This window comes from Lepidothrix coronata, unplaced genomic scaffold (assembly GCF_001604755.1).
Source record: "Lepidothrix coronata isolate B3197 unplaced genomic scaffold, Lepidothrix_coronata-1.0 Scaffold20, whole genome shotgun sequence".
Taxonomy (NCBI): domain Eukaryota; kingdom Metazoa; phylum Chordata; class Aves; order Passeriformes; family Pipridae; genus Lepidothrix; species Lepidothrix coronata.
This window is the reverse complement of record NW_016690200.1, coordinates 7,849,665-7,861,197: the sequence shown is the minus strand read 5'-3', so window position 1 is coordinate 7,861,197 and position 11,533 is coordinate 7,849,665. Positions and strand designations below refer to the sequence as shown.

The window sequence follows — 11,533 nt, the reverse complement described above, 5'->3', positions numbered from 1 at the left end:
GCCCAGCCCAGGGGCACAAGCCCTGCCCTGCTCCTGCTGCCACACTCTTCCTCAGCCAGCCCAGTTTTCTCTGGCACAACAATTGGAAAGGCTCAGCTCCAGGAGTTTTCCACTGCCACAGGATGGCATAATTAACCCTCATTGTCCTAATAGCTGCATCTATTTCCATGGAATAGGATCATTCCATATTTTGTAGAGCTGAGAGATGAAATTCAGCTCCGTTAGACCAGTAAATGAGTGGATGAAGTGAACTGGGATCAACAGGTTTATTCTGGTGTAAAATGGAGCAGAAGCTACACTTGTGCTCTTGTCTGATTCACCTGCCTCATTCCCAAGGGCCTGGAAGGACAGGACACAGGGAATGGCTTCCCACTGCCACAAGGCAGGGATAGGTGGGATATCGGGAAGGAATTCCTGGCTGGGAGGATGAGGAGGCCCTGGCATAGATTGCCCAGAGAAGCTGTGGCTGCCCCTGGATCCCTGGAAGTGTCCAAGGCTGTGTTGGAGCAACCTGGGAGAGTGGAAGGTGTCCCTGCCCATGGCAGGGGGTGGCACTGGATGGGCTTTAAGGTCCTTTCCAACCCAAACCATTCCATGACTCTATGATTCCCATCAATCTGCCTTTAACTCCGGGAACCGGGAAATATTGTTGGAATGAAAGACCGACGGAGAACAGGAGCCGTTTTTCTCCGGAGAGAGTGAGAGGTTTGACTACAACTGATCATTTCTGTCGAAGGTTCCAAGAAATATTCCTTACCACAGAGCCTGGAGGTGCAGCCTCCATGTCCAAGAGGGCTCTGGGATATTTTTTGGTAGGAGAGTCCAAGAGGTCACTGACAGATGGAGAGCGAGTCACTCCACCGGGGGACAAGAGCTGAGTTCTTGAGCCTGGGGTGGAAAAGACACAAAGATTCACACAGAAAAAGACACCAAAATATTGTGAATTTCCATCCCTGGAAGTGTCCAAGGCCAGGTTGGGCGGGGCTTGGAGCAATCTGGGATAGTGGGAGGTGTCCCTGCCCGTGGCAGGGTTTGGAATGAGATGGGATTTTAGGTCCCTGCATGTCAATCATGTCCTCTGAGCTAATCACAGTCTAACTAATTAGAGGTTTTCACTTTCTAAGAGCTCTCAAAATGTCATGGGGAGTTGGAACAGGGCATCTTCTCACCTGTTATTTCCCTGAATTTCTGGGAACAGAGATCCAAGGACTTGCACCACTGGCATGAAACACCAACCAACTCTGTTTTTAAAACCAAAACTATTTCAAATTGGAAAAAAAAATCTTTAAGCTGGGATGTATCCTGTCTATAAAATGGTTATCTAAATATTAAATTAAGCCATAGGAATGGTCTTATAAATATTGGGACATGGCAGTATGCAGGAATTCCTTCTATCAGGAAGGAATTGCTGGCTGGGAGGGTGGGGAGGCCCTGGCCCAGGTTGCCCAGAGAAGCTGTGGCTGCCCCATCCCTGGAAGTGTTCAAGGACTGGCTGGATGGGGCTTGAAGCAACATGGGATAGCGGAAGGAGTGGGAGGTGTTGGGGTTGGAACTGGATGGTCTTTAAGGTTCCTTCCATCCCAAACCATTCCATGATCTCCCATCTCTCCCAGCTCAGGGGTGTTTGTTCCTCACCTCTAAGAATTGACTCTCAAACTGTTTTTTCCCTCTGGTGACAAATCCAGAGGAACTGGGGCCTCTTTGTTCTCCTGTTTGCACAGAGAGGATTTGATCCCTGGCTCTGCCCAGTGCAGGAGTTCCTTTCCTGCCAGGAGCAGAGATTCCATGGATTTATATTTCTCTCAGTGCCTGAGCAGTGCTGGCACACATGTCAAGACAATAAACATGGTTTTTAGTCATTTTGAGACCCAGCAAAGCCCAAAAGGCTTCAGAGAAGCCTTTCGAGATCTCCTGGGCTTGGACATCTGGAGATCCCAAGAGGGATTTTAAGCAACCTCTGGCCCCTTCTCTCTGTGCTGGGCAGCACCCAAGGGGCAAAGCTTGTTGCCCCATGGCAAAGGGGGTGGCACTGGATGGGCTTTAAGGTCCCTTCCATCCCAAACCACTCCATGATTTTACCAAACCACCGAATTTGAAAGCTGTTAATGCATTATCAGCTCTGAAAGGAATTCTACTTCTGCTGTTAAAAGTTGTTTGTTTTTTTTTAAAGAACTTATCTATTTCCTCCCAGTATTTTTACAGAAGCTCTTGCACAGCAGTTCATTACAAAAAAGAATTAACAACCCATCATAATCTCCCCCAACCAATCTTCCCCCTGCCACCGTCTGACTGAAAATGTCCACATTAAAGACAACCCGGGGGCAAGTTTTTTCAGCATAAATTATTTCCCAGAGTCCATAAGAGCAGGGGATGTCTAGAAATAGGATAGTTAAACTTATTTAAACACCTCTAAATGAAGCTCCAAGTGAATTTAATGGCGTGTAGTAAATTTAAAAGTTACTTTATGGGCAGCAGAATTACCCAGATCTCGGGGTGTTAATGGGGTTTCTGTAACTGGTGACAAGTCAGAGCTGCTGAGGAAGACAAAGTCCCTTAAAAGCACTTCAGATAAATACACATATATTAAAAAACACCAGGGTTATTTAAAAATATTTTCTCTTTAATCCTCCCCCTCCTTTCCTCATGATCCATTTAAGGTTTAGTTGCCTTCGGGCCAAAACATCTGCAGAGTTTTTAAGGCAAGAAAGCACAATATTATTGCAAATAAGGCAAGGGAATCGTTCTCATTTTAAACCAACGTGGAAGTTCTGGAAATGGAAATAAAATCTCCTTAGTTTAAGGTTAAATAAGACTCCTCAGAAAGGTCCTCAGTGCTGGAGCTCTGAGATGCCACCATAACGTGCAGCAGCTTTTTTTCCGTGTCCCCAGGGAAATCAGGATTTATGAATCCTTTCAGGACACAAAAAAAAGGACTCGAAATTAGGAGCTGATAAATTTTACACTCCCCTTCAGTGATATTTCCCTCCTTTCTTTCAGCTGCTTGGATTTGCAGCTTCCTGAGCCACGCCAAGGTCCTGGATGTTGGCTCTGTGTTCCCAAAGGAACCTGATTCACTGCAGTGGGTCTGACCAAGGCAGCCAAAAACCATGGAGACCCTTGGAACAAGAGGAAAGAGGCCCCAAAAATCAGCTTCTTTTCAGTCCATGTTGCACATCATCTTCCTGCCAAAATCTCTGCTCCTTATTTCTTTTTCCTCCGGTGTTTTAGAGCTCATATTCTGCTTTTATCCCAGCTTTGGGAGAAATTGTGTGGGAGAAATTCCAGCTGTGACAAGAGAAGTCTTCCTTTCTTCCTTCCTCCACTCTTCTCTCTCACCTTTCCCTCCTTGAGCCCTCCTTCTGCTGCTGCAGGGGGAGTTTGGTCAAGGAATTGGCCTGTCTGGAAGTTGTTGCTGGGAGTTTTGGGGGATTTTTTATTTGTTTGTTTTCCCTATATTAATATATGAAGGAGGAGTATTAATATATTAATGAGGAGTGCCTGAGAGCACTTGGATTGTTCAGCTGGAGGAGACTGAGGGGAGAATCCTCAGGGTCTGCAGCTCCCTCAGGAGGGGCAGCTCCAATCCCTGATCCCTGTGACAGGGACAGGCCCCAGGGAATGGCTGGAGCTGGGTCAGGGGAGGGTTAGGCTGGATTTTAGGGAAAGGTTCTTCATCCAAAGTGTTGTGAGGGACTGAACAGGTTCCCTAGGGCTGTGGGCACGGCCCCAAGGCTGCCAGAGCTCCAGGAGGGTTTGGACAACGCTCTGTGGGACAGGGTGGGATTGTTGGGGTGTCTGTGCAAGGCCAGGAGCTGGACTGGATCCTTGTGGTCTCTTCCAACTGAGGATATTCTAGGAATTTTTGGATGGAATCATTCCCTGATCCAGATTGCACAATCACAGGGATGAGAGCAAGCACTTGGATTAGCTGGAGGGGATCACAAGGCTTCTTTGAAACCCCCTGCAGATCATTTGGGTTTGTCCTGCAGCCCCAAAAGCACTTGGAGTGAATTTATAAGTTGTCTTCACTCATCTTACCACCCTGGCTTTCATGCTTTTTGGGATTCTTGCTATCCTGGGGAAGAAGGTAAGGGAAGGTCCCAGTGCCAGCCCATTTTCCTGTTGTTCAGCAGCTGGATGGACACAAAGCTCTCCACCACGGACATGGATCTCATTTGGGATGAATGGGAGCTCCTCAGCCCTAGACCATCCTCAGAAGAGTCAGGCAGCTCACTTGCTGCATCTTCTTGCCTCAGGGATGTAAATCCATCAAGGCTTCAGATCCCAGGGAGGGATCAACCCATGGCAGAGGAGCACGAGGAGGTTTCAGGTCTCGCAGGTCACTTCATTCACAGATTTCAATTCTTTTAACAATAAGTAGGAACATTCTGCTGATAAAACCAGGAGGAACATGTTTCCCAGACACGGTACCTGCTCTGCTTCTGGTGTCCTGGATGTCATCAAAGGCTGCAGGGAGCTCCAAGTTCAGGAACATCTTCATGAGGAGACTCAGCTCCGTGAATGCCTCGTTCAAGTCGTCTGCAGAAAGGGAAAGGATGCAAAATATAACCCAACCTTTCATCAGGACAAAGATACAAATCACAGAAGTTTGACACAGAAATACATTCTGAATTTATCCAGCTTTGGGAGAGAAAAAAACCCTTCATCTCCATAAACAGCACATTCAAGAAAACAACCTCAAATTCATCTCAGGTTCTGCACTCACCTAAATATTTTCCTTCTGAAATTAGTGGTTTGGGGTTTTTTTTAATGCCATGTTTAAATTGTAAGCTCTGTGTGCCCTTGACAATAAGTACAAACATCATATTTTGTAGCACAGTGATGTATTTCACCAGCAGTGTGGGGGATCCCAAAAATCACCTCCCCAAAAGGGCAGGCACAGAACGAACTGGAAAAGGATCCTTCTCCGTCACAAAAATCACCTCCAGGGATTAACTTACCCGTGTTGATGACTGCATCAAAGTATCCTGGGGAATCCTGGCTGATTTGGAGGTACATGTCCACTCTGGAAACTGCCTCTTCAATCTCTGGCCTGCTGAACAACCCTGTCCTCCTCAGATGTGTCTCATATTTCTCCTTGTCCGTGGGCACCACCAGGACGTACCTGGGTTTAAAGTAGGTGCACTTCAAGCTCCTCACACCCTTGGAAATTAAGCAGAGAAACACAGTGGTTTGGTCCTGAAACTGTTGAAGTGGGAGCTGAGTTTAGGAGAGCTCTGCATTTATCCCAAATTCCTGGCTGGATAGGTTTTGGTGGCTCCAGGAGCGAAGGGAAAGCGCAGCAAACACGTTTCCCCACACACACACACAGAACCCTTCACTGACTGCAAGTGCAGCCTCAGCAAGATTTAACTTGGCAAATTTGTGTCACTCTCCTTTACCAGCCAGAGATAAACTCGAGCTTAAGGGGAATGAGCAGCTCTAAATTTTCAGTCTCGGCCCACGGACCGTAATTAAAATTTCTTTCAGCGGCGCTCAATCCCTTTGGTTCCGAGATAATGGACTCAGCAGCTTCTCCTCACACCCATAACTCACTGTTATTGTTTCTCAGCTGTGTAGCAGAGCCCAGGGTGATGCAAGGCTCTGCATAATTCCTTGTGTGATCTAGAAACTTCCAGGACAAAGGAATTTTAGAGGGAGTAGCTTTGGCAACACCCAAAGTTACGGTCCCTGGGCGACCCCCCCTCATGAATAAACACAACATTCCATTAAATCCTCCCTCCTAAATCACTTGATAACACATCTCCTCTGTGTTATCAAGTTATCAGCTTTAAAAGGCACCCCATTCCATCAGATTTAATCTCCTATTCTTCTTTCCCTTGGACGTTTGGGCTCTGTCTGGCAAGACAACAGAACCCCCTCCCTGCCTGTCTCAATCAGTGAAAACTGAGGGTGATTCATGGTCCTGTCAAAAACTGAGGGGGGGGGAAAAAAAGAAATGGAAACACCCAGGGATGAAGTTATTTATTTGCTGTTTAACATCAGCCAAGTGACAGGCACTTCGAGCCAGCATTAAATTGTTGATCATTTGAGCAAGGAGCTACTTTGTTTTGTTTTTTCAGCCCTGACAAGGCCGCTGTTCTGGTGTTGGTACATTTATATGCAAAGCAGTGGATGTGCACGGTTTATTTTGGGCCAAAGGGGGCTAAAATTGAACTAAAAACCAGTTTTCCATCATCCCTTTCTCCAACAAAACTATCACCCTGCAATTAATGAAATTTAATATCATTTTATTGCTCAAGTTGGGGATGCTCAGCTTAGGATCCCATGTTAGCACTGCAGTCTCCTATATCTTTTTTTTTCTTTAAATCTCTATTATTTTTCCAGTCTCACATTCCAGGCCCTCAGGAAGGAGTCTCTCCTTCTGGAATCTCAAACAAGTCTCTCATTTTTGGGATCTCAAAGAGATGGAGCTTAAATTTGTGGAAAGGACTTTACATTTATATGCACAGCAGTGGATGTGCAGGGGTTTATTTGAGCCAAAGAGGGTTAAACCACTGAGGGATTGAACTAAAAACTAGTTTTCCATCATCCCTTTCACCAATAAAATTATCACCCTGCAATTAATGAAATTTAATATCATTTTTTTGCTCAAGTTGGGGATGCTCAGCTTAGGATCCCATGTTAGCACTGCAGTCTCCTATATCTTTTTTTTTCTTTAAATCTCTATTATATTTTCCAGTCTCACATTCCAGGCCCTCAGGAATGAGTCTCTCCTTCTGGAATCTCAAACAAGTCTCTCATTTTTGGGATCTCAAAGAGATGGAGCTTAAATTTGTGGAAAGAACTTCATATTTATATGCAAAGCAGTGGATGTGCAGGTGTTGATTTGGGCCAAATGGGGCTAAAACACTGAGAGTTTGAACTAAAAACTAGTTTTCAATCATTGCTTTCACCAACAAAATTATCACCCTGCAATTAATGAAATTTAATATAATTTTTTTGCTCAAGTCTCCCCCTAGTTGGGGATGCTCAGCTTAACATCCTGTGTTAGCACTGCAGTCTCCTACAGCTCTTTTTTTTTTTAAATCTCTATTATTTTTTTCCAGTCTCACATTCCAGGCCCTCAGGAATGAGTCTCTCCTTCTGGAATCTCAAACAAGTCTCTCATTTTTGGGCTCTCAAAGAGATGGAGCTTAAATCAGTGGAAAGGACTTCACATTCATATGCAAAGCAGTGGATGTGCAGGGGTTGATTTGGGCCAAATGGGGCTAAAACACTGAGAGATTGAACTAAAAACTAGTTTTCAATCATTGCTTTCACCAATAAAATTATCACCCTGCAATTAATGAAATTTAATATCATTTTTTTGCTCAAGTCTCCCCCTAGTTGGGGATGCTCAGCTTAGGATCCTGTGTCAGCACTGCAGTCTCCTACAGCTCTTTTTTTTTTTAAATCTCTATTATTTTTTCCAGTCTCACATTCCAGGCCCTCAGGAATGAGACTCTCCTTCTGGAATCTCAAACAGTCACTCATTTTGGGATCTCAAATAGTCTCTCATTTTTGGGATCTCAAAGAGATGGAGCTTAAATTTGTGGAAAGAACTCAGAAGGCGACGCCTTTCCTTTTAAGTCACCTCAACCCTCAGCTAGTAAATGTTGATCTAAGATAATTGGAAATACTTAATTAGAAAATTAGCTTAAAACTCCTGCTTTTGGGACTCCCAGAGAGAGGTTTTGACGCTTTGTGACCCAGTTTCTTCCCCCCAGCAGGACTTCTGAGATGCTGCCACCTGTGCACGAGCACCTGACAAACCTCAGGGAGGGGAAAAACCTCCAAGAAATCAGGTTTTTTGACAGTTCTGCCCAAATTTTTGCCTCGGGCCTGAAGTTCTGAGGCTTCAGCAGGGGAGATGATTTTCTTCTGGGGGGGATTTGTAGCTGTGCAGCTCTGGAATGAGGGGTGGGAGGGGTGGAAAGCTGAGGATGCTGGGCTGGGAAGGGCTGGGGATGGGAGGAGATGGCAGGGGGAGATGGGGCTGCTGAGGATGGAAAAAAACAGGCCAGAAATTTAAAGGAGAGCAGAAAAATCCATGGAATGACTAAGGTTGGAAAAGACCTCCAAGATCATGAAGTCCAGCCTGCCAAGGCCACCATTAAACCACGTCCCCAGGTGCCACATCCACGTGGATTTTAAATCCCTCCAGGGGGATTTAACGCTCCACCACCCTTTCCACGAGGAAATTTTTCCCTAATATCCCACCTAAACCTCCCCTGGCACGACCTGAGGCCGTTTCCTCTCGTCCTGGCCCTCGTTCCCTGGGAGAAGACGCCGATCCCATAAAAATGGTGAGACCTGAGGTCAATTCCTACCTCGATTTCCAAGTGAACGCAGGTCCCGAGCCCCTCCCTGGCAATGGATTCCAAAGGGTCTCTTCCCAATCCATAGCGGTGGCCACTGTATTTGTAGGTTGCTAGAAACCTCCCCTGGAATTCAAACCAGCCAAGGATAATGCCAAGGGAAATATTTCAAGGGGAACAACTTCCTTAAATGAGAATAATCCCTCTGGGCTTTGCTTTGTCTCCCTACAAAGTTTCTTGGTGTTTAAAATCACCAAGAACGAGGCCAAGGAGAGCCCAAAAATTTGCAGGGATGTGGGTTTGCACCTTGGCCATGGATAATAAAACACCAGGATCCTGCTGATGGATCCCAGAATTCATGGGATATTCATGGATGCTGCAAAGAAAGCAAGATCCTTTTTTTTTTTTTATATTCCTTTTTTTTGATATTCCATCAAACCGCAGGAAATAAAAGATTCCAAAGAAAAAGAAGGACTGGAATTGGCCAGGACACTTCCAAGGTAAAAACCTCACAACTCTGGTTGTCTGGATGGCTGGAGAGATCTATAATTATTTGCTTTTAAAATTAAACTCCTTGATTATTGTTATTAAGGATCAGAGCAGTTGTTTAAGGCTCTGTTGTCTCCCTTGTTGTGGCTTTTCAAGCCCAAGTTTTATAGCAAAAAAAAAAAAAAAGCATCAGAAAAGAGTAGCTGGAGGCACAAAACCTGCAGGAAAAACAAAACAAAATAAAACAAAAAACATTCCTTCAGGGGGAATTTGTTAAACTTGCAAAGAACTCCCTGCAGGGTGGCTGGGAAATGTTGGAAAAAATAAAATAAAATAAAACAAAATAAAATAAAATAAATAAAAACCACAGCATGTATTTGCATCTGGAATGCAACACACAGACCCAAGCTTCAGATAAAAAATAAAATAAATCAGCCCTGGACAACTCTGGGAGAGGAAAATGAGCTCCAAGGATATGAGGCAGGTACTTACTGTATCCACCATTTCCTTAAATGCTTCTTGAGAGATGAAATAATAATCCAGCCTGTTTTCTTCCCCAAAATAAGGTCTCCTGGTGGTGTGACAGGGACTGGAAAATATATGGGATAATAAAGAAATAACCTGTTTTCCATCACAGAAGGAGCTGCGGAACATGGGAAAGGGGTGGGGGAAGGAGGATCCCATAATTCATTTTATTTGTAAGAGGCCAAGAAATATGAGAAATAGAGGTGCAAATCAACCCACTAATCCTGCATGTTTGAAGGGTTAACCCATAAATACAAAAATAAACACAAAAAAAGGAAAAAGTTTAAATATAAAATTATATTTGGGTTATAAATTCCTCCCCCCCCCAGCCCAGCAAGGTCTGAACTGGAGCTGTCACAGGAACCCTGGGAACAGAGAAATGATAAATCCAATTTTTTTCCCCAGCTCTGGGGGGGTTTTGGGATGATATGAAAGACAAATCCTAAATATAGAAAAGCAGAGCAGGAGCTGGGCTGAACTGGGAGGTTAAAACCCCAAATATAAAGCCCAATTTTTAGGCAGATCCCCTAAGAGTAAGGGGAGAAACAATCCTGAAATCAGGGGGGATTAAGTGGGAAATAATTACCCACAGGATAAAGCTCAGCTCCACGAGCTTCCTACCAGGATGGACCACTAAAAAAACCACCCAAACCCCCCCCCCAAAATCAGCCAAGTGAATGCAGGGAGCAATTTTAGACTCAGGTGTTCAGTGGCTCGGTCAGAAATGATCTTTTAGGTCACTTCTCTTTGGCAATGATATTTTACTCCTTCAAGAAACCATCAAGAAATTCAGTGTACAAGGCAGAGCTTGACAGATCTTTGCTGTGACAGAGTTAGAAAATGCCACTTTTTTTCTTTTTTTTTTTTCCTTTTTTTTCTTTTTTTTTCTTTTTTTTCAATCAGGGAGTTCCACACAGGACTCTGGAAAATTCCCCTTTCCAAAGGCCTGATTTTCCCCTAAGATAACGTGAACACATCCAGCTTTAAAGGTCACTGCTGAGCACCAGCCAGATGGTTCGAGGGGCCAATTTCTTTTTTTTTTAAAACCTTTTTTTTTCATTTCAACCCTTTTTTTTTTTTTTTTTTTTAATTTTATTTTTTTTTTTATTTCCCCCCTCGTGCATGAAAGTTTGAGGAAATAAAACACAGACAAGCATAAAAAGAATGCTTTTAAAAAACACACACACAAACACTTGGAAAATGTCAATTGGCATCCGATTCATTTGGAATTTCCAGCAGGAAAAAAACACAGGAGTTGCTTTAAAGAAAGGCAAAAAAAAAAAAAAAAAGATAGTTTTACAGTCACACAACCTCTTTCCTTAAGAAGGCTGGTTAAAAATGAATGGATAAATTAGGGCAATAAAAAGAAATTGGGAATATATGGAAGAGAGACAATATCCTGGGAACAGAGAGCAGGGAGTGCTACAGGACCTAGGAAAAGTCAGGAACTGGGAAGGATGGAATGAGTGGACAAGAGGAACATCTTGCACTGCCTCATTTGAGGCCTCAAATTATCAAAATCATCAATTTTTCAGTTTTAGGCATCCAGGCTGGAATTCCCTCGGAAAAGGAGAAGTTTCCAGGGAGCCCAAGGCTCATAATTGTGCTGGGTGAGGAACTGGCTGGAGAGCTGGGCCCAGAGAGTGGTGGGGATGGAGCTGCATCCAGCTGGGATCCGTCCCCAGGGGTGTCCCCAGGGATCAGTGCTGGGCCCAGTCCTGTTTAATGTCTTTACTGATGATTTAGATGAGGGGATTGAGTCCATCATCAGTAAATTTGCAGGTGACACCAAGCTGGGAGGGAGTGTCGGTCAGCTGGAAGGCAGGAGGGCTCTGCAGAGGGACCTGGAGAGGTTGGAGAGTTGGGCTGATTCCAATGGGATGAGGTTCCCCAAGGCCAAGGGCCGGGTCCTGCCCTTTGGCCACCAGAAGCCCCTGCAGCTGCAGGCTGGGCCAGAGGGGCTGGAGAGCAGCCAGGCAGGAAGGGAGCTGGGAGTGGGGATGGACAGGGAGCTGAAGAGGAGCCCGAGTGTGGCCAGGGGGGCAAGAAGGCTCAATGGATCCTGGCCTGGCTCAGGAACAGTGTGGCCAACAGGTCCAGGGAAGTGATTCTGCCCCTGGGCTGGGCGCTGGGGAGGCCACCCCTGGAGTGCTGTGTCCAGCTCTGGGCCCTGAGCTCAGGAAGGCCCTGGAGGGGCT

At 45.1% G+C, this 11,533-nt stretch overlaps 1 protein-coding gene across 1 annotated transcript in view; it reads right to left on the bottom strand.

Moving 5' to 3' along the window:
• The window catches only part of LRGUK (leucine rich repeats and guanylate kinase domain containing), a 55,876-nt gene that overhangs the window by 18,488 nt on the left and 25,855 nt on the right, over window positions 1–11,533 (bottom strand). The window contains 5 exon segments of the mRNA XM_017807725.1: window positions 758–888; window positions 4,432–4,539; window positions 4,962–5,163; window positions 8,334–8,447; window positions 9,303–9,399. Coding sequence (XP_017663214.1) covers window positions 758–888; window positions 4,432–4,539; window positions 4,962–5,163; window positions 8,334–8,447; window positions 9,303–9,399 — 652 coding nt within the window.